At 36.6% G+C, this 23,517-nt stretch overlaps 1 protein-coding gene across 1 annotated transcript; it reads right to left on the bottom strand.

Moving 5' to 3' along the window:
• Positions 1-367: 367 nt before the first annotated feature.
• Positions 368-22,305, bottom strand: LOC106719162 (dipeptidase 1). Its single transcript, XM_014513430.2, has 2 exons — positions 22,150-22,305; positions 368-1,994 (listed from the first exon to the last, which is right to left on the bottom strand). The coding sequence occupies exons 1-2, from the start codon at positions 22,303-22,305 to the stop codon at positions 651-653; spliced, it is 1,500 nt and encodes a 499-aa protein (XP_014368916.2). The 3' UTR covers positions 368-650.
• Positions 22,306-23,517: the final 1,212 nt, after the last annotated feature.

Genomic DNA, 23,517 nt, shown 5'->3' with positions numbered 1-23,517 from the left:
TCATAAAATTTGGCAGTGGAATGAAAGCGGCAAAAGCTCAACACCATAGCTTTTCCCACTCACTGCATGGCGACCATCGACTCACAGCTCTAAATCATTCACGGACCATATTTTGTGTTATGCGAACCACTACTGGTGGTCCTCGAATCACCGAGAACCATTGATCTAGAGGTTCTATAAGATCTATGCTTTTTGACTTGTAGTTATAAATTAGATGTGGCTTGCGTTACACATTAGAATAAAAAGGTAGTTGATATAGAGTGGGAGGTACGTATTAATGATATTGAAATAAAACATTTTTTATAAATAAAGAATATTTATTTTTCTATAAACACATCATCTTTTTATATTATCATTAATGTTTTCTTCTTATAAATTGCAAAACGCATTGGGCTTTCGTCAACGAAGTCGAGTGCGTGGATGGAGAAGAGTTTAGCGGGGCACGCGGCGCCGTACCGAGGCCGAGTGCCCGGCGCGCACGCCGGCGCCTCCACTAAACAATTTGTGCATCGAGGTTTGGTAGAGATTACTTTAATCGCTAAATCACATTTGGACACTAATATACATGTATAACTACAGTCGACGAGTGTCAATTTTGAGCAGTGGAAGGGTTGCCGCGGGCGGGGATTGCGCGCGGCGCGCAGCCGGCGTCACGCGGGCCCGTACACGCATTCGCCGTGGCGTGCACCTGGCGCCTGCTCGCCCGGTAGAACTGCGGCGCGGCGCCACTCGTCGCGCACGCGTTCCACGTGCCGCAGCACGCGTACTACGTTGAGGCCCGCCACCTTGCGCACGTCCTCCTCGCTCCAGTCGGGGTCGCGCAGCAGCTCAGCCAGGAGGTGCGGGTAACGCGACACATCTTCAAGCCCCTCGGGCGGTGCGTCGATGCCGTCGTATCCCGCGCCGAGGCCCACGTGTTCCACGCCCGCCACTTTCCGCACGTGATTGATATGAGCCACCACGTCCTCAACTGTCGCTCGCTCGCCGCACGTTACTAATTTCGCATAAAAATTTATCATCACCACGCCACCGTTAGAGGCTATCTTTCGCAGGAGCTCATCCGGAACATTTCTCGTCGAATTGCAGATCGCAGCAGCACCGGAATGCGAAAAGACCACTGGTGCGCGAGACGTTTCGATGGCGTCCAGCGCCGTCTCCTCGCCGGCGTGCGAGAGGTCCACGATCATACCGAGGCGATTCATTTCCCGAACGACGGCGCGACCGAACTCCGTGAGTCCACCCGGGGTGCCAGCGGCGCGCGCCCATCTATTATCACACGTGTGCGTCACTGTCAGGTATCGAGCGCCTAGATGGTAAAACGCCCGTAAAACAGCGAGCGAGTCACCCAGAGCGTGTCCCCCTTCGACGCCTATTAAAGATGCAATTCTGCCCTCTCTATGAGCATCTAATAATTCGGAGGCGTCGGTCACCAGTGCTAGGTGAGCAGCGTTCATTTCCACTATCCGCTTGATAACATCCATCTGTTCGAGTGCGAGTTGGACGGCGTCGCGGTCTTTGGCGCCGCAGGGCACGTACGCCGACCAAAACTGGGCGCCGACCTGGCCGAGTCTGAGCCGCGGAATATCCGTGTGCGACCAGCGCGAGCGCGCCCACGGCTCAAGTCCCTCGAGGCCGGCGGAAAGGTTGAAGTCATTGATTTTATTATGAAGGAATTTTCTAACATTCCATGCCAAGTCATTATGTCCATCGATAAGAGGCGAGTCTCGTAGCATACGGCGTATGGTGACGAGGCGTTGTTCCGGAGTAGCGCGGCCGCCGCCGCCCAGGGCTAGCGGTAGGCCCAACGCTGCGCCAAGTGCCGCCAGCACGACGAGCGCGGCCAGTGCAATACGCCAGCGCGGCCGCCGCGGTGTTGGTTTCTCGTCGGAGCTGCCCGAAGCGGAGGCCGACAGGGAGTCGGGCGCCCAGCGGCCGCACCTCTCCGCCACATCCGGCAATGACCCAGGAAATGTCATTCCTTCTGGAACTGCCGCCTTTAACAAAACAAAGTAGATATTATTATTATTTTAAATTTAGTGTAAAAAACAGGTAATGCTTGCTTCTTAAGAGTACCTAGACTAATTAGATGGAAGACCAAAGAGGCCCAAGGCTCGACTGCTAGACGCAACCTACCCGTCCCGCCATTCTCAAACAGGTAATAGATATCACTGCGAATATTTTGAAAAATGTTTTCTAACCGCATATTACTAATTAAATTAAATTGTTATTGATTAATTAACATAAAGTAACTGAGGCCCTTTTTAAAACAAAAAGTATGAAAGGAAAGCTGGATTCAAATAAGAATGTTGGTCCCTGATCATTAGCTAGTCGTATTTTCTGTGTGAAATTGAAACATGAAAAGGCTTACACTTTTTAATTAGCCCCTTCTTTATTACTGTTTCTCTGTTTCAAATGAAGCGGAAAAAATAAAGAAACCAATGCGCTCGAGATGAAAGTACGGACGCTCGCTTGTATAAAATACAGTACATGGGTCAAGCAATTATTGTTCTTGGGTCACGAACGTTCTTTGCCTGTTTTTGACTCTATCGGAGATGAAGCTTTTAACATTATATTTTCTTTGCAATGGAGCTTGCATAAAATCTTACTAATAAGAAATTTTTTCTTTTACAAAATAGGTACTTAATTACTTTTACGTCGTTTAAAAATTTAAATTTTTAAAATGTTTACAGATCTCCAGACAAAATTTCAATTGCAATTAAAGTATTAATATAGTTATTATATTAACTGTATCCAATTCTACTATATTTTATTTTCTATCATTGTTTGATATAATTGTATTTTAGTACAGGTTGTGATATATTCCGTATCTTGTTTCTAGTTTCGCGGTTTCGTATTTTTTGCTACCTAAATGTAATTAAATCGATAATTTTAGTGTTCTCTTTGAACAAGTGGGTACTTTGAAAAAACTCGCTGGTTATGACAGCGCTAGGGGCTTGTGCAGGGAGGGCAGTTGGGCAGACGTATACCAGCGGCGAGTCACTTTGAATTACCAGTTCGGGACTCAGATATTTAACGACGTTACAACGTAAAGATGTAAATACGCTCTTACGAAGAGCAAATAAACGACTTCCAGATTCAACTGACACCTGACAGAATGAAGCGATGAATCTAGATGGTGAGTAATCTTCATTATTATTTATTTATAATTAGTACTATAAGGGAGCTTATGTCACGGACTCGCATTATGCATGACATAATCTATTTTTTGTAAATAAAAAAATCATGCACTAAATAATAGTAATAAAAATCTATCCGGTATATGAACGTAAAAACTCACTACAAAAAAGACTATGACAAAACACTTTTACATCTATGATAGGTAAGTACTTCGTTATGCATTAATTTCCTTTCTCATGCCTTGATTATTTTGTGATTATTAGTTTAAATGGATAAACGTTGTGTAAGTGCGAAACTTTGCAAACAATGCGGTTGCGCGCGTGTACATTATAATTTATTATTCCGCCTGCCTTAATCCTGGCTTGGTTCCTGATTAAATATATAATCTCTCAGACGTGGCGCTTACGTACAGATGGATTTAAATAACTCCTTCTTGTCTAAGGCAAAAGGATATACACGTAATCCAAAGTCATTAATAATATATTATTACAATTTATTTAAAATGTAAGGACAGAGAGTTTTTTTAGTGCCATTTCTTAACGAACTCTGGAGTATGACGAGTATATTAAGTTATACGAACGTTAAAAAACGATACTTATTTCTACTAGCTCTATTGTAACAGGGGTTTCGACAATGACGGTGTTTTACATCATTTTCACGTTTAAAATCCTAAAGTTTTCCGGAAGGTAGACTTATCTATATAGCGATATAAAGAGCGTTATAGCTTTTTCTTTGTAATAAATGACATTTAATAATGCAACCCCTTGGATATTTAAACGTAAAAGAAATAAAAATATGAAAGTAAATTATAAAGTCACCCCTGAAGGAAGAATTAAAACATTTGTCATAATGTTAAAAAGACTATAAAAGTGCGCCGGACGCTTATAATTCACTGTAATTAACCTTCTGGGATGATGAGCATTAAAGTATTCTTTAATTATTCTCTGAATCAGTAACTAAGTTACTTTAAATTCTTTGAGATTCATCACAGAACAATCTTATATACATTTTTGGTTACGTTATGAATGCTTCGTTAACTTATTTAACTAATTCTCGACTTCTGTAAAACAGTTACAATTTCTTGGCTTCTCTCAGATTTCTTTTTAAAATAAGAGAAGATGAAAAAACTACTCAACAGTTCTAGTTACCCTATTCAATTGCAGTAACCCGATTTCTTCAGTGTCTGTTATATAATTAAGGAATTATTACTAAGTTTTTTTATTATCGCGGTATACTCAAACAAGGATATCTGGCCCTACAAGAAAGACGCTGCTATCGAGGTTAGCGGTCAGAAAATGTGTAAAAGGGTCAGATCCTCGTCGATCTATAATTTTGTATTACCTAATAATTTGACGTGTTAATATGCTGAAAAATATTCATAGCCGCGGAGATAATGATTTCAAGACGATTAACGTTCGATATATCGAAAACATTGCATTTTTAATGACATTATTGGGCCACTTTAAAACGTCACATTTGACATCAACTATTAGTTTCAGCTTTGTAGTGAGGTGACCTGCTAAAAACATCAATTGTAAATGACATTTTTAAGAAATATGTAAGCTTAGAATTATTATTTGTTCGTTTATAACATAGGAACATAGCTGTTGAAAAGAGCTTGAGATGTTTCTATCTCCCAGGCATGACAATAATTTGCCTCGCGTTCAATTATGCAAGGGGCACACATAATACGGGAGGTGCCAGGGAGGACCTCAATAGCCTCTGACCCATTTACAAAGGGAACTGGTCCGAAGGCTTCCGAGCGCGGGGGTTTTGCCCCCCTAATATATTAATAGTGTTTTTATAAATGTTTTATTCTACCTTAACAGGTCAAAAAGTAATTAAGTAAATTAAATAATTAGCGTTTTATGATTGTTTACAACTTAATGTGAAATTATACTATGAAGAACAAAAATAATCCTTTTTCTTTTTCAATCAATGTAGTTTACCTACTTATTATTTGAAATTGCCTTAATAATTAACATTGAACGTACTATTTCATTTTAATATTAAAGTTACCATGATCCATTCAGACATTTTAATTTACAATATATTTACTGTTTTACTGAAACTTGTAGAACCTGTTCACTCAAGCGAATAGTCACCTCAATAGTATATTTTGTTGCTTGTGGTAGCAATAATTTTACACAAATATAAGTAAAATCCTTTTGCATTTCAGCACAAAAAGAACAAAAAACGTGACGAAAAGTGGATCTATTGTTTCGAAGTTAAAAATAAAAGGCAATCCGCAGAACGAGTGTTTCCTTTCAAAGAGTTATCACCTCGCCTCGAGCCGACTGTGGGAATAAAAACAAAATAACACTGAATGCAGAACAGCGGAAGCATTTCCCCTGCTGCTTTGATAATAGGCACCACGAAAATGTTAAAGGAAATAAAGAGGCTCATTTTTAGTTGGCTTTGTCACGTTGACTGCATTTCAACTGATTTTTAAGGTAGTCACGTTACATTTATCTGAGTTATTCTGAAGTGAGAGAATGGTTACGTTTTCTCCATTTTTCAGATTCCAGGGATCGATTCGCTTTTTCTGCATCCATAAATTATACCTCAACATCGTTAGCAAGTGAAATTACTGGATCAAAAACAGGCTATCATTTTCTAATAAAGTCCAAACTCGATTTCGCATCTGCGATAGCAGCACGTGCAACGACGACCTATATTATTATTTTTATTTGAATAGAATAAGAAAATATTATTTAAACACTTGTATTTTCTCTTTCTAAAATTTAATTATGTTAAGTAGCACAGGCTACATTTTGGACGCAAAGAATTTAAAAGATTTCTGAGCTCAGTCGAAGCGGACGGATAGTAGGTACTTTGTAAAGCAACAGCTGCTCTACTCTATGGAAACGCTAGTCGTTGTTTTCATGTCTGCAAAATTCAGGGCAACTTGCTTGTAAAATCATCTTGATTAAATGACATACTTACAAAGAAGATTTTCTTTTCACTTGAGTTCAGAATATAATTTATAAAATAAAAAGGCAATGACAACATTGTAATAGAAGACTATTTAACTACAAAAAATATTATTATAACATCAGATTTGTAGAAAAACTTTACGAAGTACAAAATTTTAACTGCCTCCAAATCAAAGTAAAGACCTGAAGTGACCTTGGATAAAATACGACTATGGACTAAAACATCTGGTTCATAATTTTATTCGAGATACCAAAATAATTTAAGACATGATATTACAGTAGACCCATTTCTCTACGTGAGTGAAGTAAATTAGTGAAGTAGCAGCTGAAATGCACATGTCTTTGATCAAAGACACGCCACCGTTCTAATTGTGAGCAATAATTTGTCGGGGCTTAGCGGGCTTTGTTCCAGACGCGAAACGTTACGACCTTGCGATTCCTAACTTGAACGCAAACATTCCTATTTAAAGGGAATTGTATCACAAATTAGTGTACATATTATTTTTACGTATTACATATGCTTAGAGTAAACGTAAAGTAATGGTAATTTTTCTTTAAGTTTCCATATCACAGAAAAAAATACCATATAACTTTATGAAGATTCTAAAGATTATAAAATTATTTAAACTAAATCTTCGGTTGACTTCAAAAAAATACAGGATGCAACTGAATGAAATGGTCTGAATGATAGGTAGAACAAGAGTGTTAGAGTGTGAATACATCGATGTATGCATTTGTGTGTGTGTGTGTGGACACATGATGTGTTTTAACTGATAACGAAAAACCATTTTTTTTAATGTTTCTCTGTTCGATTGTATGTCTATCCGCAAGGCCGGATATTGTTCCGGATAATCTCTGGAAAGACTGGACCGATTTTGACGGGACTTTGACGGGAAGGTAGCTGGATATGGATACACGCGCGCATATTTTAGGTTACTATTTTCCGCGCTGACGATTTTTTTGAAATTTTCTGAATTTATTTGAAAAACAATTCAGTATTTCTATTATTAAATATGTACAACATATTATGTAGCTCATTGTCATTCGATTTGGAACATTATTGCGTTCGCTTGTTTGTGAAAGTTTTTATATAAAATTTCATATACACAGGATTTTTATCCGTTATCTCTTTGTTTTTACCTTGTGAAAGGAAACAATATCAAACACTTCGATGCATATATTATGCAATATTTTATAACGTCACAATAACCTAGCTGGGACATTAAGGCTTCTAGGTTGGCGCCGTATACTCCCGTACTTTGTTTTATGCGTTCCAAATTACTTTCTTCTCTTACAATTTTAAACTGTCATTTTATATTGAATAACGTGGATAATTTCACATAGTAGTAAGGACCAATTTTGTACCTTAAACTCTCGTATGACAAGGCTTAATGTTATTCACACTGCGAACATATCATTATCGTGGGAGCTTATGTTATTGAATTTTGCGTCAATAATATGATTGGAATATTGAAGCTTTAACACAAACGAGACAGGTTAAACATTCCATCGTATAAAATTCAAAACTATTTGTAATACAAATTGCACCTTAACCAATTATGTTGACATTTAATATTGTTTAAGTAATAGATTATTTGACAAAACATTGCCGAGCAAATTATTCACCGCACATCATAATATTCATGTTGTTTCATTAATAATTAACTAACAAACGATCAACTCGAGATAATGTAAACATTACCGCCATTTCACTATGTACATATACCTACTATGTGTATTCATGCAATGAAATGGTAGGTTAATTTAAATCCATCAATTCTTGTTTGCAAGTAATGTAAGCAACTTAGCAAAGTTTGAATGTTTACTAGCTTTTGCCCGCGACTTCGCGCAGCATGAAAGAAATCTAATAATAAATGTAGACTATGTTAGTGATAACATTGCTTCCTAATGGCAAAAGAATATTTGAATTAGTAGTTTTTGACCTTATTCGTGACATACAAAAGTTTTTTAATATTAAATACCTTTCCAGTTTGTAACATTAGTGTAGAAGTTTACATTTAAAAGATCAGAATTAAAAAAAACTAAGGAAATAATGAAAAAGAAATGAGTAAATAATCGATGGATAAAATAGAAATCTACATTTAAAAGTCTAATTTTCTACATGAAAACATTTTTTCAACGTGGAATAGTTAGATCGTGAGCAGGTTAAAAGCCAGGACATCTGAATGTTTAAAAAAATAGACGAGGCTTTTGTTTTGGAACGAGGCGAAACAACGATGCACTCGGCCCGCTAGCTCTCGTGCGCTAAACAAGAAATGTCTAGTCTCAACAACATGTCTCACGTCACAGGTCAACACTTCTTATGTTTTGTTGTCCATTGTTGCTTTTTTATGGCTAACTGTTGAATACTTCGATCGTTTTTACTGATTTTCTATCTTATCTTCCAATCGGTACGAAAATTCTACAGATACGAGTACAAATTTTCACACTCAATTATAATTTTTCTTGTCATGTATGATATATGGTAGCCTCTTAACCTATTCAAAAGGGAAATAAGCGTCTTCTATTTCGGAAACATCACTTATCGTTACTTAAAGTTTATACATCCATCAACGTATACAATTAGTTGCTTCAATACGATTTAATAATGCACTGACAGAAACCTTTGATTTCGTACGCATACAGTTTTATAGCCTTTTTTTATTAAAAACTAGCTTTTACCCGCGACTCCGTCCGCGCGGAATAAAAAAAAAAAAAAGAAAGAAAAAGAAAACGGGGTAAAAATTATCCTATGTCCTATTCCTGGTTCTAAGCTACATGCCCACCAATTTTCAGTCAAATCGATTCAGCCGTTCTTGAGTTATAAATGGTGTAACTAACACAACTTTCTTTTATATATATAGATTTAACCCTTTTACTGCAGCAACTAGTTCTAGCTGCGCCCTATTGCTTCCAATTACTTAGTATGAAAGACAAAATTTATGCATTTTAAACTAATATAGAATACTAGAAGTTAGAGGCGATAAACTGCCATACTTACAACGATTATAACGTAAGGTTTGGAATTAGTTTTGTTTGAGTAATAAATTTTTTTACTAATACTTAGAACAGTATGTTCATGTGGTGTGCCTAGGGTACGAAGTGTGATGTCGTGGGCAGAGTTTCATTCTTAACCTAAGACGACCGTTTTTAAGTGCTCAATGTAATTATTAATATTTTTTTTTTATTGGAACGAAGTTCCTTATGGCGCGTTGTGAAAGGGGGCTAGACGGAAAAAATTCTTACGACAAGTTTTTTATTTTAACATGTGCACTCTTTCTTTTTGAAAAACCTCCGCAGATCTTCAAGTCTATGCGAGTGCTCTATAAAATTACTTCTTACGTAAGTCTTATGCAATGCAATATCTTTTTGTTTGCGACGACCGACTCAGCGTTCGACTTGAAATTTCAAAATGGATTGTGATTTATTTCTTGGTTCATCATGACGTCATATATCTGTTTATTATTTAAAAGTATGCAATTTTTAAAGAATTTTCTTTGATGTTGTGATTTGTTAACTCTTTATTATCTAGAGTCCGATATATTACTATTATTTAACTAACTAAGAGGTTATTCTAAACTTTTATTTCTATTGGAGAAGACAGAAAGAACACTGGCGATTTACTAATTTTCAGTTTTAGATTCTAATCTCAAAAAATAAAAAGAAGTTTACTATAAAAGTTAATAACCTCTAGTGAGAAATTGTGCATTATTATTTATTTAATAAGAAGAAGAGTTGATTTTTTATTTCTCATTAGTAATTATAAAAATAGTAATCTATTTTTCGGACAATGGTAGATCCCGCCACAACTTTATTTGTTGGGTGCACGAATTGGCCGGGTCGACCGGTGCAATACCACGACCACACAGAAGACAGGCGTGAAGTGGAAGCAATTCCGCGTTTCGTCTGATGAGTGTGGTACCGGAGGCTTAATTTTAGTCCTCTTCCCTATATATATATCCTCTTTCTGTGCGTCCCCTTCTCCGTTAATTAAAGGTAGGCAACGCATCTGCATTTGCGGATGTCTATGGGCAACGGTCGCCTCGCTATTGCGGCGAATCCAGGTGGTCGTTTGCTCGTTTGTCATCTTATGATATAAAAATAAAAAGATTTATTATTGTAAAATACCCGATAGTTTAAAGTTGTTTAAAAAACATTTACTTGGCTTTAAATAGAGCTGTTCGCGGAAAAGTCAGCACGTTTAAATTTGTTACATCACCGCAAACACTGTTACATATTCAACATTAAAAGACCGAAAAAATATCGATGTATTTCGGCGACATTCGTGGAAACATCGATATATTTATACAACGGAAACAATGTACAACTAACTATGACTGTAAAATTAAATGTACAATACATTTAATGTTATTATCATGATGTTTATTTCTTTTAAGGCATGTTTTTGCTAAACACATTGAGAGATCTAAACTTTTACCATAACAACATAATAGGAAAACAAGATCGTTTCAGAAAGGAATCAACTACTCACATATTGAAATGGCTAGTTTGTAAAGCTAGTACAATTTTATGGCGTTTCCGTTTTGACAGCGAAAGAAAAACAAACCACATAAGACGCTTTTACGGTCTAAATCGTAATACGGGCAGACAAAGACCAGCAACTTAAGCATTCTTTAGTCTTAATTGTTACAACTAAGTGCTATAAGGGGATTTCATTGTTTGAATCGAAAATCGAATATCTCACAATTCAAAATCGGTGCAGACTCATGGTTCAAACCACCGAAAAACATTTAAAATCTTATGTCCTAAAACTTCGACAAAACACTAGTATAGCTGATAGCAGCAAACTTTAATTTAGCTTATCTTAGCGATCGGTCTTATCAATTATTTGTTTCATTAAATACGGAGGCTAAGGACGAGTAAGCGATTCTCTATTCGCACGGACAATTACGCTACGACAATATATCCTCAGGGAACGCCTTAAGTAATTAGCGGAAGACGCTACCGCGCGCCATGGCGGTTGAAGATCACCCGGCCGGATGAAATTCCTGAATTTCGATATTTGCTTTATGAAAAGATATTGTCATAAGTATTCCCATTGTGTTCATGTTGCGAATAAATCAAATGTTAAAAATAAATTGCAATCTAATTTTCGTGATGGCAAAGATTTCATTATTAAGGAAATTATCATCATTTTTTTACACAATTTATAAAACAACAAACACGATGACTTAAAAAAATTTTACTTTCCAAAATTTGTTACAATTTTATTTAAAATTAAAAAATCTTTTAATCAAAAAAGCGCCGGTACGCACTCGCTACACTCCAGTTTAATTGAAGAAATTTTATCATATTTCATACCGACAATTTTCTACCATTTAACGTATATTTGAGATACAATTACTTTACCTTCGCTTACATCTAATGTGGTTACACACAACGTTCATAATAGCGCGAACAATTTGCTAAGTGCACACACGGCAGGCCGTACGGTGGTTTACGGGATTATTCGTTTTATTTGGCGCGAGCTCGCGCCGAGTTAGGGAGTTGGGTCGCGGGAAACCGGCCGAGAGGAAAGTTGGGAAAACATCTCGCGGTAGGACGCAGAGGTGGGGCGGAGCTGCATCGATTCGTTGCAGGCCAGGCACCGGCACCGGGCTCCCGCTGCCGATGCTGCCCCCACGGTTGGCACAATGTTGCGTGAAATTTGCGCCCCCATTGTTACCTCACTAGCCATCCGTCCGCAGACAAGCTATTTTATAGAACGCAGACCCCGATGCTCCGCGGACCGTGCCACCTACCTCGGCTACGTGTATTGGAACGTGTTTAACTATGAATACCTTTCATCTAGGGATGTCCTTTTTTACGCTGTTGTTTTTGAAGATACGTTACTATGTTCTTCTTTTAACTGGTGTTAAGTGTTCGCTTATATTAATATGACAATATTTCTGATGTAATTTACGCTGATTCGCTGATCAATATCCGGCTTAACTTTACCCAGATAAAGTTTTTAAAAAAAGTAAATTATAAAATTTGTAGATTACACACAAAGCCAAAATATTATACACGAATAAAATATTTTTCATAAACCAAACGTAGTTTTAGTAGGAATTAACTTTAGCTAACTAGCACTTTAAATTGTGGAACTACTTCACGATTTTCGAAATTTGAATTAAAGAGTTTGCACAAGTCTTCGGCGTTTCGATTCGCCTAACTCTAAACGTAGTTTAAATTTTCTAGTGAATCCCGCTAATTCACCTTAATAAACACGCAAGCACAGCAAAGTGTATATACTTCCACATAAGCTATTCTTTTAATAAAAAAATCTCAGTTATTTTGGTGCTCTTTTTTAAATAAATTGAGGAGAAATGAAAAATGTCGAATATACCTGTGTTAAAATTGAACCATTAATGCGCGCGAAAAATGTTAACGACTCGGTACATTTTGTGAAACCTTTTCGGATGACCGCATTTTTTAATAGGGTCATCTTTTAAAATTAGATTGTCCACCCCGCCATGTTCCAGTGTAGTGTAAAACAGCACAGATCGATATCTAAAGATGGATTGTTACTTTCAAAGCTGGAAATACGAATGTATCTGCTTTGCTGACACAAATAGAGCTTATAGCTTTCACTAAAGCCCTTTGATCTCGTAAACAACAAAGCAAACAATACTGTTACCATTTCTCTTTCGCTACGTTGATACTGTGACAAATGATAAGTGCGCTATAGACAACTATAATTTTTTTTAAACTTTTTGTGCAATACATGTATGTTTAACTTTTTTATGCTCCCAACTTTAATTTTTGGACAAAAGTCGAACTATTGTAATATATTCTGATGGTAAACTATTGACAACATATAGTCGAATCCCTTTTTTTTTGCTGTAATTCATACAATATTAAACAATTAATACTTTCTTTACGAATACAACCGGGCAGACACAGCAATGGCTTGCTATAATCGTGTAAGTATATAGTCTTACTAGCTGTCGCCCGCGACTCCGTCCGCGCGCAGTCAAAAAAAAATATCTTAATAGGGGTATGAAAAATAGATGTTGGCCGATTCTCAGACCTACTCTATATGCTCACAAAATTTCATGAGAATCGGTCAAGCCGTTTCGGAGGAGTACGGTGACGAAAACTGTGACACGAGAATTTTATATATTAGACTAGCTGTCGCCCGCGACACCGTCCGCGCACAGTTAAAAAAAAATGAAAAATAGATGTTGGCCGATTCTCAGACCTACTGAATATGCTCACAAAATTTCATGAGAATCGGTCAAGCCGTTTCGGAGGAGTACGGTGACGAACATTGTGACACGAGAATTTTATATATTAGATAAGAATATCTTTATACGGTAATTGAACATAATATAACTTGTATCCTATCAGTAGCTACGAATATAATATATTGCTAAAAGTATGAGACAAATTTGTCTCAGCACGATGCATTGAATGAAATATTGCAGAAAATTTCCAAAGAATTATAACTTTCTCAAGATCGGAAAGTGATGAGTGAGCGTGTAAAGTTTAAAATATTGGAATATGCCCGCGGATGAAAGGGAAGTCGCGGTGAAGTCGAAGGAAATTAACCATTGAAATATGCAACTACAGTCAAAATCTGTTATAACGACATCGAAGGGACTACTCATATTGAGTCGTAAAAACCGATAGTTGTAACAACCGGTGACAGGTATTAATAGGAAAGATATGTAATAACATTCAGCCAGGACCTTTGATTTTGGTCAATTTAACCGGTATGTTGTTCTAAACGATGTCGCTATAAACGGTTTTGATTGTATACCTTCCATTCTCATAGATACATAGTAAAATTAAATATGAAAAATGTATTTTTGCATTAACACTAATCTAATACTATATTGTATTTATTTCATGTGTTCGCACATTTTACAACAATAATATCTCTAATAGCACTCATGTTCTTATAAACGGCCATGTGTAAGTGTTAGATTGCACAACGATAAGAAGAGTATATAGGGCAAACATGGTCTGTGCAGAAAAGCACTGCAAGAAGGAAATCTACAAGACTGGGGACGTACGTAATGAACACTCTGCATCCTCGTTAAAATCGCACACCACAACACACATACATGTAAATCGTGTGAATGATCATGCTAGGTCAGGTATCTAAATATAAAGCGATATATCAATCAAATAAATAAGCCACCGATGATTATTGCCGGTGCACCTCTCGTCAATTCGTGCTGTATGTCTGGAATTATTCCCCTTCCGTGGCTGATATTGGATGTACACTCATATTTTAATAGTTTTTGACTTTCAGACTAGCTTTTTTTCCTTTCTGGTTCTTTTCTTTTATCGTAGACGGTTAATATATATACTCCTGTTTGTATAATTGACTAAAGGTTGTGAAAAGAAGTAAAAAAAAAAATAGTATCAAAACTACTACTAACTCTAGTAGTTGTGAAAAATCAAGGATATGCAACTAATTATATATATATATACTACAGTATATAATATATTTAAAACCTTCTCAGTACAATAAGGAATTTAATAAAATAATGCGTGACTGCTAGTTATCTCATCTCATCTGGACTACAGGGTAAATAAAAATTAACAAAAATATAATAAACTTTCTTCCAAGATAAGTTATCCTTTACAATATTTTATTCTTCGTTATAAAAAGCTTTTATTAAACATTTATTTCACTAGCGTTGTTGTACACTTGAATTTCTCAACAATTGTCTCTCCGTTATACAATGCGGTATTGAGTTTAAATGTTTCGAGCATCTTTAGTTGCCTCGTCTCAAATTAAGAATAAACAATGAAAAGGAAGTTTGCTTTCAAATTGGCTCAAAAAGTAATACAGTATTTTTATTTAACCTACTCGTTCAGGGATATTTAATGAACTTATTTTTTGTTTGTTTTTATTAATAAACCTTTAAAGTCTTTACTACAACTTTTAAACGTTGCAAAATCTTCAATCATACATAACAGAGTAACATTGTTATTATAAATAATTATCGCTTTACGGCTATTTCTCGAAGTAATGGAGGAAAGCATCAAATATCAAATAAAGTAGAAAAAATTGCTAAATTGGTTTATTCATCCAAAGTGTTCAAGCAGCAAAAGTTTATTACATGTAATGTTTTTAAAGCTACGAGGCAAATATTTCTTTTAACTCGTTAAATTTTTATGTGTATTAATGGACGACAAGTATTTTATTTTTACTAATTTTATAAAGAGTAATTTATACGGTAAGACACGTTGGTTTTATTATTGGTAATATATACTTACATAGTTTTCCACGAATGTTATTTGTTTTCAAAACGTTCGTAGCATAGCTACGATAATATTAATAGTAGGTCTAATGACTGTAAACTACAATACTTTAAATTATATTCATCTTATGTTATCGGTTGCCAACATCCTAAAGTCCGTTATAAAGAGAATATTAAATCATAATGAAATATTAACACCTGAGCAAAAGGTTGTGAAAGCTAGTAAATAACAAATGCGTTCTCCTTAGGAGAATTTCAACGAGCCTTTCTCGCAGGTTGTAAATGGTGACAATGGTATTTTAGGGTTGTTTGTATCGCGTAAGCCTCGTTTGAGTCGGCCGAGTTGTTCGTTGGGAACAAGGACGAAATGCCTTCTGTCTCGTTGCTGACGACGCGTTATGTGCTTAACCCATTGGCTGCCAGGTACGAGATATCTCGTAGTAAGCGTGTGTATCAAAAGTGCCAGCTACGAGATATCTCGTAGTGCGTGCTGCAATTTTAGATTAATTACAAATGGCCATTTCAGTTAAAAATATTTTAAAAAGGTGAATGAAAAATTTATACAGAGTAAAAAAACGTGTTAATTTTCAATTTTTGTCATAAACAAGAACTAGATTTTCTATTAGACTATTAGATTTTTACTTAAAATTTTATACATATATTATGTATGAATAAAAAATTTACATAGTGTAAAAAACTTTAATTATCAGTTTTTAGTATAAAAATTAAACTTAGAGGATTAGATTATAATAATTATATTCATATATATGAATTTATTACTAAAATTAAAAAAATATTTTTATTATTGCTGCTGAATATGGTAAACTTTTTCCTTTGTGCACATTCGACATGGCTTTGTAGGCATTCTTTTTTTTTCTGTGGGTGGAAGATGTCCTAAATAATGAAATGCATTATTTAGGAAATGCATTATGCAGACCCTTTCTCTTGCATTGCTGTCGTCACCAAGTAAATGCATAATAACTGATTCTAAAACTAAACTAAACTAACTAAATTGAATTATCGTCATCCTTTTATTCCTTCGATTTCTTTGGTTGTGAAACATGCGTGCATTGTGCAGAAACATTTCCAAGTAATGTACTTTTTTTTATAAGAGAAGGGGGCAAACTAGCAGCGGGAACACCAAGGTTCATCGACGCCCATGGACATCTGCAATACCAGAGCAATCGCAGATGCGTTGCCGGCCTTTCAGATGGTGAAGTCGCTTCTTGAAGGACCCAAACTCGTAGCGGTTTAGAAATACCGCCGGGGACAGACCATTCCACAACGTGGTGGTACGCATAAACCGCACAGCTGTGGATTGCCAGCCATCGAGATGGTGTGGATGGAACTTGGCGGTCTGTCGTGTCGTCCGATGACAGAACTCGGCGGCAGAAATTGTTCCAAACAATTCTGCCGAGCACTCCCCGTGGTAGATGCGGTAAAAAATGCAGAGGAAACTAACGTCTCTCCGCGACGCCAGAGTGTCGAGCCAATCAGTAAGAACTCGGTCGTTGACGATTCGAATCGCTCTCCGTTGTATGCGGTCAAATGGAAGAAGCTGGTACTGGGGTGTTCCCGCCCAGAGATGCGAGCAGTATTCCATGTGGGACCGACCTTGCGCCTTATAGAGCTGAAGGCGATGGCCTGGTAGGAAATACTGCTTCGCTCTGCCGAGCACACCCAGTTTGTAGTTTATCTTTCCATTTGTTGACCATACTGGATCCTGATCTGAGCCACTTAGAGTCTCCTTGATTCAGTTTCTTTTTGACTAAATTTTCTTTATTTCCCTTTCGGTCGAATCTTGGCGAGCCGCATACATATTTTTTTATATATGAAAAGGTGGCAAACGAGTAAACAGTCACCTGAATTCGCCGAAATAGCAACGCGACCATTGCTCATGAACATCCGCAAATGCAGATGCGTTGCCTACCTTTTATCAACGGAGAAGGGGACGCACAGAAAGAGGACATTTCCCCTTCCTATGCGTGCCCTCTTCCGCCCAATCCACTTCCCCTTCTCATACTTTCATAATAAGAAAAGAATGTGAAGGGTAGGAAGACTAAAATAAGGCCTTCAGCACCACACTCATCAGACGAAACGCGGAATTACTTCCACTTCACGCCTGTCTTCTGTCTGCAATATTGTAACGGCATTTACTGCAATTTTTATTGAAAAAAGAGCACTACGAGATAACTCGTAAGTGGCAACCAGCACAGGAATTTTATTCAGTGACGCCAGCTACGAGTTATCTCGTAGTGTTTTTTTTTTTTTTTTCAATAAAATTACTATAAATGCTATTACAATATTGTATTAGTAACTTATACATATATATATTTTGTAAAATTTCATGTATTCTTCAAAATAAAACCTTGGCACCCAGGGCAAGACGCTCTAAATATGTCTGGCAGTCAATGGGTTAAACGTAGGGTGTGCTACGATTTACTTAGATTTAGTTGTTTTAAGAGGAAATGCGTTGCAAGCTACACCATGAATTTGTTCAAATTTTATAACTATGTATATAACGACATGATTCATATAAAGCAAGTTATTATGATTTAGTACAGGAGCATAAAAAGAAATGACGTTGTAGATATCTCTGATTAACCAATTACCCTATGGTTCAGCCGTTTTCTCTTCAGATGAACGTAAAGTGTTAATTCTTTAATTTTAATTCCTACAGATTTTAGCTTAAAAAGAAGAAAAAACCATTGACTGCTCTATCATTTCGCTGTCTGATTTTATAGTAGCTTATCCATTTACGCCAAAACGTTCAACACTAAACAGTATAATATACAGTAGAAACTTTTGTAATACTCGTAGCTTCCAGGAATAATAAATAAGTAGATGCAAATTGTTTGATCATTTGTAACTTTAAAAACAACGTTCATTTTTTATTCTCTCCACGAGAGTGGTGCTGTTCCGATCCAGTGACAATAGAAAAAAAGACATAAAAGAAACAAGCTGCTTGAAAATATTTTAATCTATTTTCTAGTCTGGATAACATACTATTAAAATAATTTTCTATTGATGGGCAGAATTTTAACTTATTGTTCTTATGTAGTCCAGTCACGTATATACCATATGTAACGTTAATTTAACAAACACACATAAGGCAAGTTATTTACTTATGTATGTAATCTATATCTATATATATAAAAGAAAGTCGTGTTAGTTACACTATTTATAACTCAAGAACGGCTGAATCGATTTGACTGAAAATTGGTGGGCAGGTAGATTAGAACCAGGAAACGGACATAGGATAATTTTTACCCCGTTTTCTATTTTTTATTCCGCGCGGACGGAGTCGCAGGTAAAAGCTAGTATATATATAAAAGAAAGTCGTGTTAGTTACACTATTTATAACTCAAGAACGGCTGAATCGATTTGAATGAAAATTGGTGGGCAGATAGCTTAGAACCAGGAAACGGACATAGGATAATTTTTACCCCGTTTTCTATTTTTTTATTCCGCGCGGACGGAGTCGCGGGTAAAAGCTAGTAATCTATATATATAAAAGAAAGTCGTGTTAGTTACACTATTTATAACTCAAGAACGGCTGAATCGATTTAGCTGAAAATGTGGGCAGGTAGTTTAGAACCAGGAAACGGACAGGATAATTTTTACCCCGTTTTCTATTTTTTATTCCGCGCGGACGGAGTCGTGGGTAAAGGCTAGTATATTATAAAAAAGATAGTGTTATTACGTCCTACGAGTATCATTTTAAGCTCTTTGTTTTTAATAAAGTTCTGTTTGATGTATAAATACCGTTGTGTAGTAAAAACATATAACTGAAAAAGTGGAATAATGAGAATATAACTATTATGTTATATTTAGTTATTTTTATTAATGGCGAGCGCTAAGAGTGGCGGAAGTTTTTATCTGTTCGACTTTTGTTCTATCACTACGAGAAACTCGATTTATTTAACTGTTATCCCAGAAACTTTTTATCTCACCCCCATCCGTATTTCTGATAAAAAAATCCTCTATAATTGCAAACTGAAAATGTTTTTACCTTAAAGTCCTTAAAATATTCATTAAAATCCTGTAGAAAAATCGTACATTTAATTACGGCATGTTCAATAGCGGCTGATTTTACCGTTTTATTACCGAGAGAGATTTCAGAATTAAAATCATTCGTGAGTTTCGCTGGATTTATAAAAATGTAGCAGACGTGTTATTTCCCAAACATTTTTGAATGTAAAGCTTTGTTATAATTTAATAATTTATGCGTAATTTAAGCGTCGTACCGTCACATTCAATACAAGTTAAATATTACCCTATCAAATATGGTACGCTATAGAAAAGCTAAGAAATACACCCGGGGATGCAACATTCCGACTAAATTACATTTTTGCAATGACTGTCATAAAGGAAACGTACTTTGCTGAGATATTCAGAAGCACGTGTTCTCGTTTCCACTAACCCGCATTGAAACCGGCTCGAGGACTAGACTGGGGGTAGGATACGGGTAGGGTCAGGGGAGGGGACATATTTTTATGAGCCTCCTCTCCGTCCTGTTCTCTAGAACGCATTACATATGCTCCTTATGATAGCTTTGTCCATATTACTTTCGGCAATAAATATCAAATACCTTAAGGATTATTTTGATTGTATCGTAGTCTTTATTATATTTTTATATCTCTTACTGCAATCAAAGAACAGACTGGAGTAAAATTATATTCATACAATTCTAAAGGTATTTAAATAGTTAAGGTTAGGTCATCTTTTTTCTTAACTACCAAATGGTAAAGTAACCATATTGGGAACTGGTTTAACTTTGCAAGTACCTTTAACTTTTCATATTAATAAACCGGTCAACGCACGCCATGAGAATCCAAGGCAAAGAAGAGTTAAACCTGAGAAAATTTCACAAAACACAATTTTAATTATTCTATCTGGAGTATCGATTCCTATTTATACGGTAGATAAACAAATCAGGGCATAGATTAAGCCGATATAAAGACGTTGTCATATTTCTCTAAGAGTTAGAACATAAATGAATGCCGTCAAGATTGATAACATTACGTAAAGACGTTAGGATATATTGGACAAGGTGAATGCGGTGTAAAAGCTGTCGGAAGCCGAGAGCGATAGAATAAGTGGGAGTACTCAGAGTAGTCGGAATAGTCCGCAGTTCGACTATCGATGTCCAGAACGTTAATTAATTCACGTTTATAAACGACCGGTTAGAGAGTCTCAGATTGTGTCTAATGGCACATTGTCGCCTGAATTTATTACACAACTAGACAATTACATAGATAATTTACACTCCTTAGTATTTACATTAAAGTTACGTACATAAATACATATTATACGCATATGCACTTCATTTAAATGTACTATTTATAACTTGAAATAATTACAAATACGATAACAAGACGCATGGGAGGCCGGAGTTCAAAATTAAGACTAAAAATGGCCTTAAAATCGTAATTATCTTTTATTGTATTTTAATAATTTTGAAATATGGTTGTTTTTGTTCAATAAACGTATTATTGATGAAACACTAAAAAGTTGATTGAGATTTTCACACTTTGTAAAAATAACCTAAAGATTTATATGAATACTAGGTGTCGCCCTTGATTCCGTCCGCGCGAAAATAAAAAAAAACAACGAATGTGTTCCTTCATACTATGTATGACTATGTGTTCTACATCTATGCCAAATTTAATCAAGATCCGTTCCGGAGATATCTTGTAAGAAACATCCATCCATCCATTTAAGCTTTCGCATTTATAATATTAACATTAATAAGATTTAATTATCTTAGTGTAGTGTAACTTAACTTTGTAAGAAAAAAGCATGACGGGTAGCAAAAGATATTTAAACATATAAGTAATAATAAATATGGTGATATGAGATACATAGTTGTTTTAGTTCCAAGGAATAAAGGGGAATAATTGCAGGCATTAAAATTAAAATAATAGAGAAAAAATGTATGTATATGTGTCATCAACAGGAAATGTAAGATGAATGTAAAATATGTTTGTCTGCGTGTAATCCAAGAGGTTTATTACAAATTCATGCAAATTAGACGACAAGAAAACATTTTATAGCAGTTTGTGCCGTTAAAGCTATCGTTAAGACATTTACTTTATAGCTTGTTACAGTTACATATTAGCGAAAATATCTCCATTTTTAAGAAATCCATTCATAATCAATGTCACAATGCATATAAACTTGATACAATAGACATTTTTCGACGATGATATTGCCTTGGGTTGAAGGTAAGTATTATTTTATACGAATCTATTAGATCAAATCTTTGGCTTAAAACGCTCAACCTGCCAGTGACTTGAGTGGAATTAAAGGTGCACATTAAAAGGCCAACTTTCTCTTTAAAGTAAAAGTTATTGAGTACTTAACAGACAGGCAGACCTGCCATATTTCTAAGTATTTAAGCTGAAATTTTGCGATCTTGTACTTTAGTTCAAAAAAGCGTTAATGAAATAAAGAATTGTAAATTAATAATTGTAATTGCTAGGCGACAACAGATAGTTGGGAAACAAATGCTTTACTGTAGTTGTAGTGGTTCAAGGGTTACTGAATCAAAAACAACGATTAACATGTAAATAATGGGTAAGAAAAATAGTGGTATAAAATGAAATGCAAAAAGACAAAACAAAATGTATGTATATTGAAGTTTACAAAAAATAATAAGTAATGGAAGTATGAAACTGTAAGCTGTATTCGAACCCGACACATACACACCGCGGTCCGCGGTCCACACAGCACATCTACGGCATACAATGCAGGTGACATCGAGCACTAGGACGGATGAGCGTGGAAGGGTCCCTAGCGGACCGGCATGCGGGTCGGTGGCCGGTGGCCGGCAGCCGCGGCGCGACACGTACGTGGGCGTGCGGCGAGGTGAGCGCGCGGCACAAGCAGGCGTGCGCCGCGGGCGCGCGGTAGTCCATGTAGTTGCCGTAGCCCATGTGGTCGCAGGTGCACGCGCAGCTCTCGATGTGCCGCCGCAGCTCCAGCTCGAGCTCCCAGGGCGGCTCCATGAGCACGGCTAGCGCGGTGAGCGGGCGGTGCGCGCGGGTGGCGCGGCGAGCGCGCCCGGCGCGGCGGCGCGCATGGCGGGGTCGGCGGGGAATGCCGCGAGCCCGGCTGGAGCCCGGCGCGCCAGCCCGCGCAGCCGCGCCGAGCCCCGGCCACGTGCCGCCCCCGCGCGCGCCCCTCCCGCACCATCTCCACGCCACCCCATATCTCCGCCCGGTATCCCGCCACCCGCACGCCGGACAAATCTCTCAAATGCACAATCGTCAACCATCAATTTAGTCCGCAGGTACAGCTGCGGCATTCCAATAATAATGCAATGCAATCTAATGGCAATTCAATATCTAGCTGTCCTCTAATGAGTTTACCAATTTAATTCTGTAGTGACTACTGCAAACATTACGCCACTGACCATTTACAGAAGTTATCTTGTAAAATTGTTTTGGGTAGTCACAGATTTACTAGCAGCACAATAAAAACTAATATAAATTAGAGAAATCTAGCCTATGAGAGTTACTATGAGTATATATGACTTTTAACGTTCACAGTAGCCCAGTAGTTAATATTTGGACGCATTAAATATCGAGAAATGTCTGATACTCATGAAAGATCATATAAATATATGACAGAAACCTGAAACAAGTTATCCGTATTTGATCGGAGCAAAAAGTAGAGAAGCGGAGTAAATAGAATCGGGAACAAGTAACTGACGTTAGGTTGTTGGAGCCAATAAATACACATTTCTCTCGAGTGAAATATCTGTCCCCGAAGCGTACAACTTCCTTTGAATGTAATCACGTTATGGTTTTTCTCACAAAACATGTTCATCTAAGCATTTTATGTAACTGTAGAGCGTTTTAGGCCAGGTTTTTCTCTTTTTTAATTTATCTACGTACAAAATTGCATAGTGTCTAACGTTCGAAAAGGACATTCTCGTTTTCTTAGGAAAAACATAAAATTAACAATGATGTGGGAAAAAGTCTTAAAGTTCGTCTATTTTCTCGTTGTAATAGTAAATTCAAGTGGTTAATTTAAGTTATTACATGCTTAGAGGATGATGAATTATAAGAGAATTATCTCTCGTTTAGAAATAAAAAAACATGACACGACTCACCAACTTATAATAAATTTGAACCCAATATTGGCTTATACCAAGCACCTCTGCTTTTTCGTACTAAGTAAACTTACTGCAAGTCGAAAATAATATTGTAAGATAT

This window comes from Papilio machaon, chromosome 12 (genome assembly GCF_912999745.1).
Source record: "Papilio machaon chromosome 12, ilPapMach1.1, whole genome shotgun sequence".
Lineage (NCBI taxonomy): Eukaryota > Metazoa > Arthropoda > Insecta > Lepidoptera > Papilionidae > Papilio > Papilio machaon.
This window is presented reverse-complemented; position numbering and strand designations above follow the sequence as displayed.

Bases quoted from the DNA above. Each gene is read 5' to 3' on its own strand.
- LOC106719162 (XM_014513430.2), bottom strand. From the start codon at position 22,305: ATGGAGCCGCCCTGGGAGCTCGAGCTGGAGCTGCGGCGGCACATCGAG. The intron at 1,995-22,149 runs GTACGTGTCGCG...GTTTTGTTAAAG, and splicing joins TCACCTCGCCGCACGCCCAC to GCGGCAGTTCCAGAAGGAAT.